Genomic DNA, 21,933 nt, shown 5'->3' on the forward strand with positions numbered 1-21,933 from the left:
TACATTGATACCACCAGGGGTCCTGCATTTACTGTATACCTTCCTCTAACATATGACTTCACAAAGTGCAAAACCACACACTGAGAACAGAGAGGACCATCAAACTAAAGAACAAGATGTTAGACAACGAATTTCTAACTAGCACAACATCCAAAATATAACAGGCAAATTAATTTTAATGGCAAATCTGTGGGAGGCTACAAATAAACTCAAATCCATTCATAAACAATGAGAAAGCAATAAGTTCTGCATGTAAAATGTTTTTCTTTATGTACAATACAAGCAGTGCCATTGAATGTTAAAGTTAAGCCAGAAGTTATATTTTTTTGGTGAGTTAAAAAGTGCCTGTAAAGTCACACAACTGGTTATAGTTCAGAACAATCAGAGTCTGCCCTAGCCACTTATAGAGTCAGAGAGTACTGAGGCATACAAACAGGCCCTTTGGCCCATCCAGTCCATACCGAAGTATTATTCTGCCTAGACCTTCGGCCTGCACCTGGAAAATAGCTCTCAACACCCCTCCCATCCCTTTATTATCCAAACTTATCCAAGACCGGAAGAAGCTGCAGAAGATCATGAACACAGCCCAGCACATCACACAAACCGATCTTCCATCCTTGGACTCACTTTACACTGCACGCTGTCGGAGCAGTGCTGCCAGGATAATCAAGGACACGACCCACCCAGCCAACACACTTTTCATCTGTCTTCCCTCCGGGAGAAGGCTCAGGAGCTTGAAGACTCGTACGGCCAGATTTGGGAACAGCTTCTTTCCAAACGTGATAAGACTGCTGAATGGATCCTGACCCGGATCTGGGCCGTACCCTCCAAATATACAGACCTGCCTCTTGTTTTTTTTTTGCACTACCTTACTTTCCCTTTTCTATTTTCTATTTAAGATTTATGATTCAAATTTCTACTATTTACTGTTGACTTGTACTCCAGGGAGCGCGAAGCGCAGAATCAAATATCGCTGTAATGATTGTACGCTCTAGTATCAATTGTTTGGCGACAATAAAGTAATGTAAAGTAAAATGTTGAAATCTAACTTGCATTCATCACATCTGCTAGCAGCCCATTCACATTCTCACCACCCTCTGAGTGAAGTTGTTCCCCTTAAACATTTCACCCTTAACCTATCACCTCTAGTTCGAGTTTCACCCAACCTCAGTGAAAAAATGGCCTATCTATGCCCCCCACAATTCTGTATACCTCTATCAAATCTCCCCTCATTCCCCTACACTTTCCCTATAACCCAGGTCCTTAAGTCTTGGCAACATCCTTGCAAATTTTCTCTGTACTCTTTCAATCTAATTGATTTTGATATTATGGATCCAATTGCTTCAATGTTTGAGCCTGGAGAAGGAGAGGACCTCATATCTACCTTTTACCCCTCCAGTTGTCAATTTTGTTAAGTCTTTCCTTTTAATCCATGACCTATAAGATATTGGAGCAGAATTAGCCATTTGGCTCATTGAGCCTGCTCAATTATCCCTGTCAACCTCCACTTTAAATATACCCACTAACTTGGCCTCCACAACAGCCTTTGGCAATGAATTCCACAGATTCACCACCCTCTGGCTAAAGAAGTTCCTCCTCATCTCTGTTCTAAAGTGGCATCATTGTATTCTGAGGCTGTGTGCTCTGGTCCTAGACTCGCCGACTATAGGACTCTCCTCAAGGTTTAGGTCCTGCTAAGATCTCCTTTCTGCCTTTTAGTCTTTTACTTCCCCGTTCTGTGATTTCACTTCAAAGAAGCAAGTTGCTTTGCAAGCTCACACTTGCAGACAATTTAAACACCTCTACATGGAACCCTTTTGTCATTGAAATTGAACTGTTCCATATTAATAATAACCATGATTATACAGCTGTGGTAAATTGTAGCTGCAATTGCAACAACAGATTGAACCTGTTAATTCTGATGCCTTTAGAATTTGAAACAATAGAGAAGATTCTCATTTGATGTATTAGAGCTTTTACTCGAAGCACAAAATTCAATGAATTGCTTCAGCCTACGACTAAAATTTGCAAACCAATTATGTGTTTCTGAAATCTCCTAGATAGTGAATTTATAACTGCTGGAGTATGACCACAACCCACTTTCCTGGCAAAAACAAAGTGCTGCTTATTCACATATCTTACTTTAGAAATCCCATATAAAATTGGGCATGCTTCACAGTGATGTGACGAGGTTTAGTGTAATTGGTTTAACTTTATATTATAGATATGATGATTATAGAAACACAGAAAAAGTACAGCACAATACAGGTCCTTCGGCCCACAAAGCTGTGCCCAACATGTCCTTACCTTACAAATTACCTAAGGTTACCCATAGCCCTCTATTTTTCTAAGCTCCATGTATCTATCCAGGAGTCTCTTAAAAGACCCTATCATATCCGCCTCCACCACCATCGCTGGCAGACCATTCCACACACTCACTACCATCTGCATAAAAAACTTGCCCCTGACATCTCCTCTGTACCTGCTTCCAAGCACCTTAAAACTGTGCCCTCTCATGATGGCCATTTCAGCCCTGGGAAAAAGCCTCTGACTATCCACACAATCAAAGCCTCTCATCATTTTATAAACCCTCTGTCAGGTCACTTCTCATCCTCCATCGCTCCAAGGAAAAAAGGCCAAGTTCACTCAACCATGACTGAACTTGCTGACTAAACTTTCAATTAACATCTTATTTAGGGGACAATAATGGCAATGCACATTGCTTGGAGAAAAACAAGTAAGTTTCTTTTGTACGCAGTCTCAAAACACTGATTCACACTAGCACAATCTACTCACAATGCAGTGGAGAAGTTAGAAATCAGATTTTTTTAAAAATTCTCATGCTTAATAAAAATCAGAAATAGCAGCAGAAGTCAGCCAAACAGACTCTCAAGTCTTCTTTACCCTCTAGTAAGGTCATGACTAATTTAATCTTGGCCTTAGTATGATTTTCTTTCTTGATTCCTCCAAGCCGACGGTTGCACTGAAGTCCAAAATCTATTTCAGTTTATGTTATTTCAATCAGTCCTCCCACAAAGTTCCCTGGGATTGAGAATTGTACAGATTCCAACTCTTCATGAGAAGTTTCTCCTTTTCTCCATCTGATCCTGAGATAATGCCATCTAGTTTTATCTTCTCCCACCCCTCCCACAATGAGAAACCCCCTTGGTATTTTATACAGATTTGTAAGAACACATCCTGTCTTCTAAACTTCAAAGAATATAGCCCCAACCTGCTCAGTTTCTCCTCAGGATACAAATCCTTCACCCCAGGAATCAATCTGGTGAATTTTCTGTGTCACAGAGCAATTATATGCTTCGTCAAATGTGTAGACTAAATCAGTATTACACGTGTATTCTCCACACAAGCTTAAACAGTTGTCAGAGAACAAATATAAACCTTTAATCGTGAATAATCATGTCTAGGCAGATGATGATGTATATTTTTTTAAATTTGAAATTATATGAGCTGCAAGGGAGTCCTTGGCTGATAGCATTCGATGATCATTGATCTCATCACAACCAGCTGTAAACATTGAGTGAAACAACCCTTGATACAAATGCACAGGAGCTTAGAAAAATGAATTTAAAAAATGAAGTGGTAATTAGTAAGTGTTTCAGTTTTAGAATATTGTAGCTTTCTATTTGGGATGAAATGTTCTTCGTTCCAATAAGCAAGTAGATCTTTTCCCCCTCTGTGATAATTCCCTCCCTTGGTAGTCAAGCAACAGAGCTGGGGAATTAATATGAGGGCTCCTATGACGTCGCTACTCAATAAGCCTTACGACAATTGCCTCATCCACCTGCTGTACTTCAACCATAAACCCATAAGACATATGGAGTGGAATTAGGCCATTCTGTCTATCAAGTTTTCGCTGCCATTTGATCATGCTTGATTTCTTTTCTTTTCCCTCTGAGCCCCATTTCCTATTTTTTTCTTGAAAACAATTGATAGAATGCAAGAATGTATCAAACTCCACTTTTCATACACCCAGTGACATGGCCTCCACACCATTTGTAGCAATGAATTCCACGGATTCACCACCATCTGGCTAAAGATATTCCTCCTCATCTCTGTTCTAAAGACATGTCCTTCTATTCTGAATCTGTGCCCCCTGTAGACTCTCCCACTACAGGAAACAACCTCTCCATATTCACACTATCCAGGCTTCTCAATATTTGATAGGTTTCAATAAGATCCCCCCCTTGTTCTTCTAAACTCCAGCAAATACAGACCCACAGCCAACATTAACCTTTTAATACCTGGGATTATTCTTGTATACCTTCTCCAGATCCTCTCCAATGCCAGCACATCCTTTCTTAGATAGAGGGCCCAAGATGTAACCTAACTGTCAGTAGCTGTCAGTTTAGTGGAAAGATGAGTATATTGAATGCTAAATATTCACTGAGAATTGACACTTCGAGAACCAGGACTATCTTAGCCAAACATTTTTGCATTAATGAAATATCAGGAACACAAAAGAAATGACTTTATTGGTAAAAACACTACTATAAGACTATAAGTTATAGGAGCAGAATTATAAGAGGCATAGATAGTGTCTTTTTCCCTGGTCCAACTTGCCCTTCTTTGATACTCCTGTTCAGAAAGGCTGTAACATACAAAACATAGAAAACCTACAACACAATACAGGCCCTTTGGCCCACAAAGCTGTGCCAAACATGTACTTACTTTAGAAATTACCCAGGGTTACCCATAGCCCTCTGTTATTCTAAGCTCCATGGACCTATACAGGAGTCTCTTAAAAGACCCTATTGTATCCGCCTCCACCACAGTCACCGGCATCCCATTCCACACACTCACCACTCTCTGCATAAAAAAATTTACCCCTGACATCTCCTCTGTACCTTAAAACTGTGCCCTCTCGTGCTAGCCATTTTAACCCTGGGAAAAAGCCTCTGACTATCCACACGATCAATGCCTCTCATCATCTTATACACCTCTATCAGGTCACCTCTCATCCTCCATCGCTCCAAGGAGAAGAGGCGAAGTTTACTCAACCTATTCTCATAAGGCATGATCCCCAATCCAGGCAACATCCTTGTAAATCTCTTCTGCACCCTTTCTATGGTTTCCACATCCTGTGTAGTGAGGTACTTACACAGGTCTCTTTATTTGAGGAGGGATACTGGAGGCAGTTCAACCTGTAGAATTGCCTCTTGTTGATCCCTGGAACATCTTGTAATGAAGAACTGAACTGGGCTTTAAGAAAGGTTAAGTTTAGAAGGTAACCCCAAACACAAAAGCTTTTGAGGGAGATTGATAGAATGTTTCTCTTAGTGGGATTGTTTAGACCAAGGAGAAATGGCTTCAGAGTAGGAGGACTTGACTTCCTCCCAAAATCATAAATTGTTCTCATTCTCCAGAGTGCTGCAGAGGCAACATCATTGAATGTATTCATAGATCAGCTTTATTTTGTCCTAGAGGGAAACCAATGATCAACTTAACACACACAAAATGTTGGAGGAAACCAACAAATCAGTCAGCATCTATGAAGAAGGAACTATTGACTCCTTGGGTCAAGTCCTTTCATCAGGACTGGAAAAGAATGGGGAAGAAACTGAAAGGTGGGATGGGGGGGGGAGTGGAAGGAGTACAAGTTGACAGGTGATAGGTGAGCCCAGGTGAGGGGGAGGGTGGGTGGGAACAGGAGAATGAAGCAAGAAGCTGGAGGTGACAGGTGGAAAAGTTGAAGGACTGAAGATGAAGGAATCTGATAGGAGAAAAGAGTGGATCATGGAAGAAAGGGAAGGAGGAGAGGCACCAGAGCAAGGTGATGGGCAGGTGAGAAGAGAAGGGGTTTGGCAAAGAAGTGGAACTGGACCAGAATCAGATCAGCCAATGATCTTATGGAACATGCTTTCCTATTTTCACTATTCTCAGAAAAATTGCTCAGGGAATCCAATTGAGAATTCCCTTCCAAAATTGAAAACTGAGATGCAAAGAATGCAACGACAACCCTTCACTGGATTCTTATTGTGAAGAGTAAAGACTGCATTAAATACATCAATCTTGGAACAGCAGCATCACAAAGTCTACAATATCTAACTTCATTTACCCAAAATAGCTCCCTAGTTCTTGAATCTCCCTTGTTCTCCACTCAGATCCTGAATCTTGAGAGGAAAAATATAAGGTGAATGAAAGAAATTCAGAGGACGTCTGATGGATAGGTTGAATGTGGTGTGTATCTGGAAAGAGCTGTCAGAGGCAGTGGTGGAGGATACTATTATAATATTTGAAAGGCATTTGGACAGTTAATTGGATTAGAAAGGAGTTGGGGGAAATGGGTCTAATGCAGGTAAATGGGATTAGCATAGACAGGTAGCAAGGGCAACATGGACAAGATGGGCCATAAGGGCCTTTCTCCATCCTGTAGTCAGTGAGTCCAGAGGTCAAAGTCTAAAGGTCAATGCCCCTATGTCAGCTTATCTGGAGGTTAGGAGCCCAATGCTTTTGAGTCTGTGATTCTGAGCCAGGGACTAGAGGTTGGTGGTCCAGTCCAATGTCTGTGAGTCAAGAGTCCGTGGCCAAGGACTGGTGGCCCAGAGACTGCCTATCCTGGGGTTGTAGGCCTGTCTGTGGATGGGACGGTGGGAAAAGGGCTTGTTTTGCTGCTGTTGTTTTATTTTATTGCAGTTGCTGCTTGCATTCTTCTGCTGAATGTTGTGGGCATGCTATGTTGACGCTGGAATGTGTGGCGACATGGGAGTACATCCTCAGGTTGCATTGGTTGTTAATGCAAACAGTGCATTTTGCTGTTTGTTTCAATGCACATGTGATAAATAAATCTGAATCTGTACAGTTCTGTAATTCCATCCTATGCCATATGGCTTAAAAGGAACATAAGCAATTAACGAAAACAGATAGAAGCCTTTGAAAATTATGCCATTCAGAGATGCAGCATGTGGTTTAATCAGGGTCAACCATAAATAAACCTGGATAAAGTGATTAGAACAGGGTACAGTCATCCCCATTCTCTTCCATGCTCACAAGGCATGGCCCCTTTACTGGGTTTTGCCAAGGATCTGGCCTATATTTGGTACAGTAAGTGGACCAGCCACAATTAAATTTAGCTAAGGAGGTAATACATCCAGGGCCTGAAACTCTGACCTTCTGCCATCTACCTTTCCTCGCACTGCACCAATCCTCTTCTCTCAATTAAACTCTGGGTTGAAACTGAGTCCAAGGTTCCTGACACCAAGCAAAGATAATTTACACTTAGCTTGAAAGTGACTGAATGATACTCCCAATCTGTTATCCCCAATGTATACCCAGAGCCAAAATGTCCAATATTTCAGTAAACCAGAAAAAAAAGGGTCTGAAAATATCAACAATGACAAAGTGTTGTTGGTTGCCATGAAGAGGTGGGGCAATTTTGGGCAATTTCCTCTGTGCGTAGACAATGGACAAACTGTGAGTGACCTTAGGGGCTGCTCTGGTGCCTTTAAAAATGCACGGTGTCTTGGCGAAGAGCAGACTGGACAACATGGTGAAAGCTGGCACGACCTGCCTTCTGACTGCCCCTTGAGCAGAGTTCAATTCAGTATTCAGCTCTCATTCTACGAGTTTCAATGTGCACTGATAGGTGTGTGTCATGGGTCAAGGAGGAGAAGGATTGCCATTTGTGTTATTGTGGACCAACCAATCTCCTGCTGACTGATGCAGTGCGGTGGCAAAGAGAGACAGACACAATAAAGTGAGCTAAGTGTTAGGTACATAATCTGCTGCATATATTCCGTTTGGAGGCGGTCATGGTCGTGCTTAATTTGGAGGGTAAAAAAAGATCAAATTTCATTCAGAATGTCTGCTGGCACGACTCCCCTTTTCTTGCCGCTGCACACTTTGATAAACCCATTCATTTCTTCTGCTCGACCGACACAAATCTGAAAAAGAAAACTGGATTTATTCAGCACTTCTGCTGTGGAGCAGCTTCAAGGACACATTACTGACTTAACATAGAACATAGAATAGTACAGCACAGTACAGGCCATTTGGCTCACAATGTTGTGCTGACTCTCAAACCCTGCCTCCCATATAACCCTCCACCTTAAATTCCTCCATATACCTGTCTAGTAGTCTCTTAAACTTCACTAGTGTACCTGCCTCCACCACTGACTCAGGCAGTGCATTCCACGCACCAACCACTCTCTGAGTAAAAAACCTTCCTCTAATATCCCCCTTGAACTTCCCACCACTTACCTTAAAGCCATGTCCTCTTGTATTGAGCAGTGGTGCCCTGGGGAAGAGGCGCTGGCTATCCACTCTATCTATTCCTCTTATTATCTTGTACACCTCTATCATGTCTCCTCTCCTTCTCTCCAAAGGGTAAAGCCCTAGCTTCCTTAATCTCTGATCATAATGCATACTCTCTAAACTAGGCAGCATCCTGGTAAATCTCCTCTGTACCCTTTCCAATGCTTCCACATCCTTCCTACATTGAGGCGACCAGAACTGGACACAGTACTCCAATTGTGGCCTAACCAGAGTTTTGTAGAGCTGCATCATTACATCACAACTCTTAAACTCTATCCCTCGACTTATGAAAGCTAACACCCCATAAGCTTTCTTAACTACCCTATCCACTTGTGAGGCAACTTTCAGGGATCTGTGGACATGTACCCCCAGATCCCTCTGCTCCTCCACACTACCAAGTATCCTGCCATTTACTTTGTACTCTGCCTTGGAGTTTGTCCTTCCAAAGTGTACCACCTCACACTTCTCCGGGTTGAACTCCATCTGCCACTTCTCAACCCACTTCTGCAACCTATCAATGTCTCTCTGCAATCTTCGACAATCCTCTACACTATCTACAACACCACCAACCTTTGTGTCGTCTGCAAACTTGCCAACCCACCCTTCTACCTCCACATCCAGGTCATTAATAAAAATCACGAAAAGTAGAGGTCCCAGAACAGATCCTTGTGGGACACCACTAGTCACAATCCTCCAATCTGAATGTACTCCCTCCACCACCACCCTCTGCCTTCTGCAGGCAAGCCAATTCTGAATCCACCTGGCCAAACTTCCCTGGATCCCATGCCTTCTAACTTTCTGAGTAAGCCTCCCATGTGGAACCTTGTCAAATGCCTTACTAAAATCCATATAGATCACACCCACTGCACTACCCTCATCTATATGCCTGGTCACCTCCTCAAAGAACTCTGTCAGGCTTGTTAGACACGATCTGCCCTTCACAAAGCCATGCTGACTGTCCCTGATCAGACCATGATTCTCTAAATGCCGAGAGATCCTATCTCTAAGAACCTTTTCCAACAGCTTTCCCACCACAGACGTAAGGCTCGCTGGTCTATAATTACCTGGACTATCCCTACTACCTTTTTTGAACAAGGGGACAACATTCGCCTCCCTCCAATCCTCCGGTACCGATCCCATGGACAACGAAGACATAAAGATCCTAGCCAGAGGCTCAGCAATCTCTCCCCTCGCCTCATGGAGCAGCCTGGGGAATATTCCGTCAGGCTCCGGGGACTTATCTGTCCTAATGTATTTTAACAACTCCAACATCTCCTCTCCCTTAATATCAACATGCTCCAGAACATCAACCTCACTCATATTGTCCTCACCATCATCAAGTTCCCTCTCATTGGTGAATACCGAAGAGAAGTATTCATTGAGGACCTCGCTCACTTCCACAGCCTCCGGGCACATCTTCCCACCTTTATCTCTAATCGGTCCTACCTTCACTCCTGTCATCCTTTTGTTCTTCACATAATTGAAAAATGCCTTGGGGTTTTCCTTTACCCTACTCGCCAAGGCGTTCTCATGCCCCCTTCTTAAGCTGAAGATCTACCCCTTTCACATCTCAAACAATACCCTGCCTCAATCAACCAATTAGGATCCCAGCTAACCCCCAGCAGCTCATCACAAACCCTCCCTCAGATACCCCAAGCAAATCCTCATGGATTCATTCATTCACCCCATTCCAGTGTTTGACCCACTTTCCTGTGTGCGGAACAGGCATGTTCTATGGTTGCAGGAAGACGAGTAGCAGAGGGAGCAGATGCCCGCTTTTATTTACAAAATTTCTCCTAGGTCCCTCTGTTCCACAATATTCCCCCTGGGTACGACCATTCACTGCATAAGTCTTACCCTGGCTTGACTTCCCAAAATGATAGCTATTTGCCAATCTTCAACCCACACTGAAATGATCAAGATTCCCCTGTAATTTTTGATATCTTTTCTTCACTGAATGATTTTGTTTTTTATTTCCTTAAAATTTTATTTCTAAATATCTCCTTGTGCTGTCAAAGATCTTCTCACTGTTCACACAGTGAGCATGGAACTAGAGTTGTTAGAAGGCATGTAAACACAAAAGCTCACTGTGGCATATAAACAGCCCAGCAACATATTAAAGGATTAGACACAAGAGATTCTGCAGATGCTGGAAAACTTGAGCAAAACAGACAAAATGCTGGAGGAATTCAGCAGGTAAAGCAGCATCTATAGAGTTGAATAAACAGTCAAAGCTTTGGGCTGAGACCCTTCATCAGGACCTGGCCCGAATCATTGACTGTTTATTACCCTCTATAGATGCGTCCTGAAAATGCTGAGCTCCTCAAGCATTTTGTGTGTGTAACTGAGATTAGATCAAGTAAAAGCAAATGGGGGAGTTACTTAAAGATCATCAGCTAAAGGAGCGTGCAAGAACATGGGAGATGAAATAAAGAGGGAAAAATTTGCAGTTAACCACTTGCATGTACAAAACCAAAAAGCAAGGTACATTTTTTTTTAAAATAATGACAGATTGGGAAAAGTCCTTGTACACCATTGATTGCAAGCTAATACACAGGTAGCAAGTAATTGTAAGGTAAATGGTTTCTTTGGTCTTTATTGCAAAAGGATTTGAATACAGGAGTAAGGACATCTTTCCACAGTTATAAAGGGCCTTGGTGAGACCACAATTGGAGTGCTGTTTACAGTTTTGGTCTTCTTACCTATAAAGGATGTACTTGCCACAGAGGGAAGGCAGCAAAGATAAACCCATCCAATGCCTGGGACAATGTTTTTGCCATAAAGGGAGAAGCTGAGTTGACGAGACCTGTATTCTTAAAGTTTAGAAAAATGAGAGATAATCTCATTGAATTACTCACAGGTCTCAACAGACCTGTGTCTGAGAGAATATTTCCCTTGACTGAGGGATCTAAAACCAGACATCACAGTCTTGAAATAAGGGGCAGGCCACTTAGAACTGAGCAGAGATTGCTTCACTCAGAGGACGAATCTTTTCTATGCTGGAGGGTAGCAGAGGCAAGGTCACTGAGCTGGTAGCATGCCTGGCCTAATGCAGATATCAGGTGTTCCTGTTTCTACAGTAGAGTGGGTTCAATTCTGACCACTGCCAGAATGGGTAATTTTGCGATTTTGTTTCTTCTGTGCCAGAATGTTTTTTTTTTATTAGAGATACAGCATGGTAACAGGCCCTTCTAGCCAAAGAGCCTGCACTGCCCAATTACACGTGAGCAATTACCTACTAATCTGTGCATCTTCGGAATGTGGGATGAAACTGGAGCACCTGGAGGAAACACATGTGGTCACAGAGGGAACGTCTATGCTCCTTACAGACGCTATCAGGAATTGTACCCGGGTTGCTGGTTCTGTAATAGTCTGACACTAACCGCTATGCTTCCATGCCACCCTTAAAAAGTTTGACGATACTTGTGGACTATCCTTGGTTGTTAATGCAAACAATGCACTTCACTGTGTGTTTCATAGAACCATAGAACATTACAGCACAGAAACAGGCCTTTTGGCCCTTCTTGGCTGTGCCGAACCATTTTTCTGCCTAGTCCCACTGACCTGCACCTGAACCATATCCCTCCATACACCTCCCATCCATGTACCTGTCCAAGTTTTTCTTAAATGTTAAAAGTGAGCCCACATTTACCACTTCATCTGGCAGCTCATTCCACACTCCCACCACTCTCTGTGTGAAGAAGCCCCCCTTAATGTTCCCTTTAAACATTAGCATTATCATGGAAAAGGATAGAATCAGAAAGGACAGGAAAATTTTTAATTGGGGAAGGGCAAACTATGAGGTTATAAGGCTAGAACTTGCGGGTGTGAACTGGGATGATGTTTTTGCAAGGAAATGTACTATGGACATGTGGTCGATGTTTAGTGATCTCTTGCAGGATGTTAGGGATAAATTTGTCCTGGTGAGGAAGATAAAGAATGGTAGGGTGAAGAAACCATGGGTGACAAGTGAGGTGGAAAATCTAGTCAGGTAGAAGAAGGCAGCATAAATGAGGTTTAGGAAGCAAGGATCAGATGGGTCTATTGAGGAATATAGGGAAGCAAGAAAGGGGCTTAAGAAGGGGCTGAGAAGAGCAAGAAGGGGGCATGAGAAAGCCTTGGTGAGTAGGGTAAAGGAAAACCCCAAGGCATTCTTCAATTATGTGAAGAAAAAAAGGATGACAGGAGTGAAGGTAGGACTGATTAGAGATAAAGGTGGGAGGATGTGCCTGGAGGCTGTGGAAGTCAGCGAGGTCCTCAATGAATACTTCTCTTCGGTATTCACCAACGAGAGGGAACTTGATGGTGAGGACAATATGAGTGAGGTTGATGCTCTGGAGCATGTTGATATTAAGGGAGAGGAGGTGTTGGAGTTGTTAAAATACATTAGGACGGTTAAGTCCCCGGGGCCTGACGGAATATTCTCCAGGCTGCTCCACGAGGCGAGGGAAGAGATTGCTGAGCCTCTGGCTAGGATCTTTATGTCCTCGTTGTCCACAGGAATGGTACCGGAGGATTGGAGGGAGGCGAATGTTGTCCCCTTGTTCAAAAAAGGTAGTAGGGATAGTCCGGGTAATTATAGACCAGTGAGCCTTACGTCTGTGGTGGGAAAGCTGTTGGAAAAGATTCTTAGAGATAGGATCTCTGGGCATTTAGATAATCATGATCTGATCGGGGACAGTCAGCATGGCTTTGTGAAGGGCAGATCGTGTCTAACAAGCCTGATAGAGTTTTTTAAGGAGGTGACGAGATGTTTAGATGAGGGTAGTGCAGTGGATGTGATCTATATGGATTTTAGTAAGGCATTTGACAAGGTTCCACATGGTAGGCTTATTCAGAAAGTCAGAAGGCATGGGATCCAGGGAAGTTTGGCCAGGTGGATTCAGAATTGGCTTGCCTGCAGAAGGCAGAGGGTGGTGGTGGAGGGAGTACATTCAGATTGGAGGATTGTGACTAGTGGTGTCCCACAAGGATCAGTTCTGGGACCTCTACTTTTCATGATTTTTACTAACGACCTGGATGTGGGGGTAGAAGGGTGGGTTGGCAAGTTTGCAGACGACACAAAGGTTGGTGGTGTTGTAGATAGTGTAGAGGATTGTCAAAGATTGCAGAGAGACATTGATAGGATGCAGAAGCGGGCTGAGAAGTGGCAGATGGAGTTCAACTCGGAGAAGTGTGAGGTGGTACACTTTGGAAGGACAAACTCCAAGGCAGAGTACAAAGTAAATGGCAGGATACTTGGTAGTGTGGAGGAGCAGAGGGATCTCGAGGTACATGTCCACAGATCCCTGAAAGTTGCCTCACAGGTGGATACGGTAGTTAAGAAAGCTTATGGGGTGTTAGCTTTCATAAGTCGAGGGATAGAGTTTAAGAGTTGTGATGTAATGATGCAGCTCTACAAAACTCTGGTTAGGCCACACTTGCAGTACTGTGTCCAGTTCTGGTCGCCTCACTATAGGAAGGATGTGGAAGCATTGGAAAGGGTACAGAGGAGATTTACCAGGATGCTGCCTGGTTTAGAGAGTATGCATTATGATCAGAGATTAAGGGAGCTAGGGCTTTACTCTTTGGAGAGAAGGAGGATGAGAGGAGACATGATAGAGGTGTACAAGATAATAAGAGGAATAGATAGAGTGGATAGCCAGCGCCTTTTCCCCAGGGCACCACTGCTCAATACAAGAGGACATGGCTTTAAGGTAAGGGGTGGGAAGTTCAAGGGAGATATTAGAGGAAGGTTTTTTACTCAGAGAGAGGTTGGTGCGTGGAATGCACTGCCTGAGTCAGTGGTGGAGGCAGATACACTAGTGAAGTTTAAGAGACTACTAGACAGGTATATGGAGGAATTTAAGGTGGGGGCTTGAGGGTTTGAGGGTCGGCACAACATTGTGTGCCGGGGGGCCTGTACTGTGCTGTACTATTCTATGTTCTATGTTCTAAACTTTTCCCCCTTCACCCTTAACCCACATCCTCTAGTTTTTTTCTGCCCTTGCCTCAGTGGAAAAAGCCTGCTTGCATTCACTCTATCTATACCCATCATAATTTTATATACCTCTATCAAATCTCCCCTCATTCTTCTACACTCCAGAGAATAAAGTCCTAACCTGTAAAACCTTTCTCTGCAACTCAGTTTCTCAAGTCCCGGCAACATCCTTGTAAACCTTCTCTGCACTCTTTCAACCTTATTAATATCCTTCCTGTAATTTGGTGACCAAAACTGAACACAATACTCCAGATTCAGCCTCACCAATGCCTTATACAACCTCATCATAACATTCCAGCTCTTATACTCAATACTTTGATTAATAAAGGTCAATGTACCAAAAGCTCTCTTTACGACCCTATCTACCTGTGACACCACTTTTAGGGAATTTTGTATCTGTATTCCCAGATCCCTCTGTTCTACTGCACTCCTCAGTGCCCTACCATTTACCTTGTATTTTCTACCTTGGTTTGTCCTTCCAAAGTGCAATACTTCATACTTGTCTGTATTAAACTCCATCTGCCATTTTTCAGCCCATTTTTCCAGCTGCTCCAAATCCCTCTGCAAGCTTTGAAAACCTTCCTCACTGTCCAGTACACCTCCAATGTTTGTATCATCAGCAAATTTGCTGATCCAATTTACCACATTATCATCCAGATCATTGATATAGATGACAAATAACAATGGACCCAGCACTGATCCCTGTGACACACTACTAGTCACAGGCTTCCACTCAGAGAAGCAATCCTCCACTACCACTCTCTGGCTTCTTCCATTGAGCCAATGTCTTATCCAATTTACCACCTCTCCATGTATACCTAGCCACTGAATCTTCCTAACTAACCTCCCATGCGGGACCTTGTCAAAGGCCTTACTGAAATCCATGTAGACAATATCCACTGCCTTCCTTTCATCCACTTTCCTGGTAACCTCCTCGCAAAACTCTATTAGATTGGTTAATCATGACCTACCATGCACAAAGCCACGTTGACTCTCCCTAGTAAGTCCCTGTCTATCCAAATGCTTGTAGATCCTATCTCTCAGTACTCCTTCCAATAATTTACCTACTACTGGCATCAAATTTACTGGCCTATAATTTCCCAGATTACTTTTAGAGCCTTTTTTAAACAACGGAACAACATGAGCTATCCTCCAATCCTCCGGCACCTCACCCATAGATACTGACATTTTAAATATATTTGCCAGGGCCCCTGCAATTTCAACACTCGTTTCCTTCAATATACATGTGGTAAATAAATCTGAATCTCATTTGAAACAGGGATCAATAAATTCCTGGCTATTAATAGAGTTAAGGGCTATGGGGAAAGAGGATGTAATGGTGGCGAGGCAGAAGATTTGCCACAATCAATGTGTCCAGCTTGAGAGGCCTGGTGTCTTATTTTGGCGTCAATGTTCTTATGATGAAGTAGAGAATCAAGATGGGAAAGATTTAAAAAGGGACATAGGGGTAATTTCTTCTCACAGAGTTCAAAGTTCAAAGTTCAAAATACATTTATTATCAAAGTATGTATATGTCACCTGGAGATTTTTTATGTTGTGAGCATTCACAGTACAGAGAAATACAACAGAATCATCGAGAAACTACAAAGATTGACAAAAAACTAATGTACAAAATACAAATTGTGCAGATATAACAAATAAGTACATAAACACATAACATTGAGAACATGAGTTGTAGAGTCCTTGAAAGTTAGTTCATAGGATGGTGCATATATAGCATGAGCTGCCAGAGGAACTGGTAGGGGTGGGTACAAGAAAAACATTTAAAAAGCAGTTGAATATGGATGAAAAAATGCTTAAATGGATATGAGCTATACACAGGTGAATGGGACTAATTTGGATGAGCATCTTGGTTGACATTAATGAGCAGGGCCTGCTTCTAGGCTTTATAACTTTTAAACAGAGTATGCTGGGGCAATTAATTAATTACCGGGTGACAACCAAAGACTTAGCACTGTTTCACATGCTATAGCAAAGAAGGCCATTCAGCCCACTCAAACCATGTCAGCTCAACAGGAGATTAAAATATAACAGATGAGCTTTATTTGTTACATGCACATCGAAACATACAGTGAAATGTATTGTTTGCTCAAATTAAATCAACGAGGATTGAGCTGAGCAGCCTGCAAGTGTCACCATGCTTCCAGTGTCAACATAGCTTGTTCTACAACTTACTAACCCTAACCTGTACATCCTTGGAATGTGGAAGGAAATTGAAGTACCCGATGGAAACCCATGTGGTCACAGGGAGAACATACAAGCATGTCTTTGGGATGTTGCTAAAAACCAGAGCACCCAAGTGCTCATCCAATTCCCTTCAGAAGGCCTGATTAACTGCTTCACCACCTTTACAGGACCGGAAACCAAGAGCAGGGAGGACAATGTCCTGTGGCTCTGCACAGACCCTGCCATGTTCACAGGAGGACAGTTTCAGCTGAAACTGGCCCAGAAACAGAGCTATGTACATAATAACTGCAATGAGCCATCTGTTTGATGTGAATTCTTGCCCAGGAAGGTCAATTAAACATCTAAATTACAACTTTAGCCATGTGATACAGCAAAGACCTAACAATATGGATCAATCCCCCACTAGGCTCCACACCATTGAGGATATCCTCAAAAAGGTTCTAAGTGCCAACAGCTGTCCATAAAGGGAGTGGGGTCGTGACAGCTGTGACCTCTCCTGTAGTCACATAATATCAACAGAAGCAGAGTTAGCAGTGAGCATAGGAATGCAGGATGGAATTTTCTGCTTATTTCCCTTATCTGATTTATTGACGACAGCTAGGGCCCTCACCATCTCTCCTGAGACATCCACTACTCCAGAGGAGGCCAGGAATTAAGGGAAGACACTTCTGTTCAGGATGACTCATCTCCTCTGCCAGCTTCAGATGTTAACTGACCTGCAGTTCCTTCAGGGGCAACTGCCCCTGCTCTTTGCTGCCTTGAAATGTTTTATTGCACTGCCAGACTTTCTCTCCAGGTCGGATGCGCTGAACAAAGTTGGCTGGAAAAAATCCTACGCGGTCCCCGATTTTACCCTGAGACAAAGCAAAAACAGCTACATGAGGGAGTCCTTGTGAATAGCACACAAAGCATTAAACAGCAAGCAACATGTTGTAGGGAGAGTTAGAACTAACCCAGGTATACAGACCGCCCGATGATGCCATTCACTATATGAATTAACCAATCAAATCTCATCATGAAAACTGATTCACTATAATAACTAGAAGAGATTCTGCATGTGCTGGAAATCCAGAATAACACACACAAGACGTTAAATGAACTCAGCAGGTCCTTTCCATAGATGCTGCCTGCCCTACAGAGTTCCTCCAGCATGTTGTGTGTGTTACTTTGCTAATAATAACTACTGGGTGATGTACCAACCATCACTGCTGCCTCACAGCTCTCGTGACCTGAGTTTAATCTTGACCTTGGCTGTTGTCTGAGTTAGTTTGCGTTCTCTCCCCACCATGGGTTTCTTTTGGATGGTCCTCCTCCTCTTCTGGGGTGGCATGGGAGCGTAGCAGTTAGCGTAACATAACTACAGCACCAACAACCTTGGTTCAACTCCTGCCACTGTCTGTAAGGGGTTTGTACGTTCTCCCCATGATCGCATGGGTTTCCTCCCACAGTCCAAAGACGTGTGAGTTAGTAGGTTAATTGGTTACATGGGTGTAGCCCTCTCAAAATGAATGCTAACATTGCATTTGCCCTCCGTATCAGCATCAGCGGCTCCACAGTGGAGAGAGTGGAAAACATCAAGTTCCTTGGGGTGCCGACCTTGGACAATCTCACCTGGTCCAGAACACCACTGGGATTGTGAAACGGGCCCAGCAGAGATTGCACTTTCTGAGGAAGCTTAAACGAGCATCACTCCCCACTAACATCTTAACTACATTCTACAGAGGCGTGGTCGAGAGTGTGCTGACCTTTTGCATCACAACCTGGTACTCCAGCTGCAGTGCTGTTGACAAAAAAGCCTTGCAGAGGGTGGTTAGGGGAGCAGAGAAGGGTATTGGGGTCTCCCTACCTTCTGTCCAAGACCTCTTTCAGAGTCAATGCCTCCAGAAGACACGGTACATCATTAAAGACCCCTCACACCCGCTCCATGAACTGTTTGTTCTTCTGCTATTAGGCAAATGTTACAGGAGCATCAAAACTAAAACCACAAGGCTACTAAACAGCTTCCTCCCACAGGCAGTCAGACTGCTAAATAGCTGCTCCACCTGACTCTGCTTTGGACACTTTTAACTTGCACTGGGCACTTAAAACTTGATTTTAACTGACATATGGCTGTTGTGTTTTACTATTTATTGTTATGTTTATTATTTAGTGTTGCGTTTGTTATGTTATGATTGCACTGCCCCTGGGAAACGCTGTCTCATTCTGCCCTGCAGAACTGATGTACGGTTAGAATGACAATAAAGTTTTTTGAATCTTTGAATCTTACCAGTTACTCTGTCTGCAAGAGACAGAGAATAAATATCTGCATTGAAGAACCAGACAATTACTTCTGGTGTTCTAGTTAACATTTAATCCTCAACTGAACATCATTGAAATAGACAAGACACTCAAGGATCTGCAAACATTGAAATTCAAAACAAAAGCACAAACTGGCTTCAGGACTGTTGCAAAGTCTTGACCCACAATGTCGATCATCTCAAACAACAGGAATTCTGCAGATGCTGGAAATTCAAGCAACACACATCAAAGTTGCTGGTGAACGCAGCAGGCCAGGCAGCATCTCTAGGAAGAGGTACAGTAGACGTTTCAGGCCGAGACCCTTCGTCAGGACTAACTGAAGGAAGAGTTAGTAAGAGATTTGAAAGTGTGAGGGCGAGGGGGAGATCCAAAATGATAGGAGAAGACAGGAGGGGGAGGGATGGAGCCAAGAGCTGGACAGGTGATTGGCAAAGGGGATATGAGAGGATCATGGGACAGGAGGTCCGGGAAGAAAGACAAGCGGGGTGGAACCCAGAGGATGGGCAAGGGGTATAGTCAGAGGGACAGAGGGAGAAAAAGGAGAGTGAGAGAAAGAATGTGTGTATAAAAATAAATAATGGATGGGGTACGAGGGGGAGGTGGGGCATTAGCGGAAGTTAGAGAAGTCGACGTTCATGCCATCAGGTTGGAGGCTCCCCAGACGGAATATAAGGTGTTGTTCCTCCAACCTGAGTGTGGCTTCATCTTTGCAGTAGAGGAGGCCGTGGATAGACATGTCAGAATGGGAATGGGATGTGGAATTAAAATGTGTGGCCACTGGGAGATCCTGCTTTCTCTGGCGGACAGAGCATAGGTGTTCAGCAAAGCGGTCTCCCAGTCTGCGTCGGGTATCGCCAATATATAGAAGGCCACATCGGGAGCACCGGACACAGTATATCACACCAGCCGACTCACAGGTGAAGTGTCGCCTCACCTGGAAGGACTGTCTGGGGCCCTGAATGGTGGTAAGGGAGGAAGTGTAAGGGCATGTGTAACACTTGTTCCGCTTACAAGGATAAGTGCCAGGAGGGAGATTAGTAGGGAGGGATGAGGGGGACGAATGGACAAGGGAGTCGCATAGGGAGCGATCCTTGTGGAAAGCAGAGAGAGGTGGGGAGGGAAAGATGTGCTTAGTGGTGTGATCCCGTTGGAGGTGGCGGAAGTTATGGAGAATAATATGTTGGACCTGGAGGCTGGTGGGGTGGTAGGTGAGGACCAGGGGAACCCTATTCCTAGTGGGGTGGCGGGAGGATGGAGTGAGAGCAGATGTACGTGAAATGGGGGAGATGCGTTTGACAGCAGAGTTGATGGTGGAGGAAGGGAAGCCGCTTTCTTTAAAAAAGGAGGACATCTCCCTCGTCCTGGAATGAAAAGCCTCATCCTGAGAGCAGATGTGGCGGAGATGGAGGAATTGCGAGAAGGGGATGGCATTTTTGCAAGAGACAGGGTGAGAAGAGGAATAGTCCAGATAGCTGTGAGAGTCAGTAGGCTTATAGTAGACATCAGTGGATAAGCTGTCTCCAGAGACAGAGACAGAAAGATCTAGAAAGGGGAGGGAGGTGTCGGAAATGGACCAGGTAAACTTGAGGGCAGGGTGAAAGTTGGAGGCAAAGTTAATAAAGTCAACGAGCTCAGCATGTGTGCAGAAAGCAGCGCCAATGCAGTCGTCGATGTAGCGAAGGAAAAGTGGGGGACAGATACCAGAATAGGCACGGAACATAGATTGTTCCACAAAGCGAACAAAAAGGCAGGCATAGCTGGGACCCATACATTGTTTCTCTCTCTCTCCTTTTTCTCCCTCTGTCCCTCTGACTATACACCTTGCCCATCCTCTGGGTTTCCCCCGCTCCTTGTCTTTCTCTCCGGACCTCCTGTCCTATGATCCTCTCATATCCTCTTTGCCAATCACCTGTCCAGCTCTTGGCTCCATCCCTCCCCCTCCTGTCTTCTCCTATCATTTTGGATCTCCCCCTCCCCCTCCCACTTTCAAATCTCTTACTCACTCTTCCTTCAGTTAGTCCTGACAAAGGGTCTCGGCCTGAAACGTCGACTGTACCTCTTCCTAGAGATGCTGCCTGGCCTGCTGCATTCACCAGCAACTTTGATGTGTATGTCGATCATCTGTTTGCTGCCACAGAAGCTGCTTGGCCAGATAAATTCCTCCAGCAGTTTGTATGTTTCTCACTGATAAATGCTATCTGGAGATTATCAAATACAGTACTTTGCTCTTTGAGTTTACGATGTGCAAATTGTCCCTGAATTACAATAGTGACTGCATGTCAGAGATAAATGCTGGAAATACTCAGCAGGTCATTGCACCAGTAGAGTAAGAAATATTTCAGGTCAATGATTAACCTGAATTTTTAAACTTTCTTTTACTTTAATATAGAGATACACAAAGGGCCCATGCCATCCAATTACGCCATGTGACTAATCAATGTACTCTTTGGACTGTGGGAGGAAACCAGAGCACCGAGAGGAAACCCACACAGTAATGGGGGGAAGGTACAAATGCTTTACAGTCAGCGACAGGAACTGAACCCAGGTCATTGGCTCTGTAATCGTATTATGCTAATCGCTACAGAATCAGAATCAGGATTATTAACACCGGCATGTGTCGTGAAATTTGTTAACTTAGCAGCAGCAGGTCAATGCAATACATAGGAGAATAAATATAGAAGAAGAAATAAAATATCAATTACAATAAGTGTATATTGACTAGATCAAAAATAGTGCAAAAACAGAAATAGTATATATTAAAAAATTGAGGTAATGTTCACGGGTTCAATGTCCATTTAGGAATTGGATGGCAGAAGGGCTGTTCCTGAATCGCCAAGTGTGTGCCTTCAGACTTCTGTACCTCCTACCTGATGGTAACAAGAAGTAAAGGGTATGCCATGGGTGCTTGGGGGCCCTTAATAATGGATGCCGCCTTTCTGAGACACTGCTTCTTGAAGATGTCCTGGGTACTTTGTAGGCTATTCTCCTTGAATACTCCCGCCACTTAGTTGGCGCAAGTTTTCAGAGCCTTACCAGGTATTCCATCGGGACTTTCCGCCTTGCAAGGGTTCACCCTCTTCAAAGACAGCCCAACATCGGCCTCCAAGACAGAGATCACAGGGTCACCAGATGCAGCAGGAATCTTCTTCTTTTACATTCTCCTTTTCAAAGTGGGC

At 43.7% G+C, this 21,933-nt stretch overlaps 1 protein-coding gene across 5 annotated transcripts in view; it reads right to left on the reverse strand.

Moving 5' to 3' along the window:
* The window catches only part of LOC140191638 (SH3 and cysteine-rich domain-containing protein 2-like), a 248,317-nt gene that overhangs the window by 8,668 nt on the left and 217,716 nt on the right, over positions 1-21,933 (reverse strand). For 3 of the 5 annotated variants that reach the window (XR_011883864.1, XM_072249223.1, XM_072249222.1), the window contains exon 11: positions 17,176-17,313. Coding sequence is in view for 4 of the 5 variants with exons in the window: in XM_072249223.1 (XP_072105324.1) it covers positions 17,176-17,313 (138 nt within the window). In the remaining variant the exon portion in view is untranslated. Of the gene's footprint in view, positions 1-881; positions 7,902-17,175; positions 17,314-21,933 lie in introns of those variants that run through there. The other 2 variants (XM_072249224.1, XM_072249221.1) reach the window with 1 other exon arrangement.

Source organism: Mobula birostris, chromosome X, assembly GCF_030028105.1.
Source record: "Mobula birostris isolate sMobBir1 chromosome X, sMobBir1.hap1, whole genome shotgun sequence".
Taxonomy (NCBI): Eukaryota; Metazoa; Chordata; class Chondrichthyes; order Myliobatiformes; family Myliobatidae; genus Mobula; species Mobula birostris.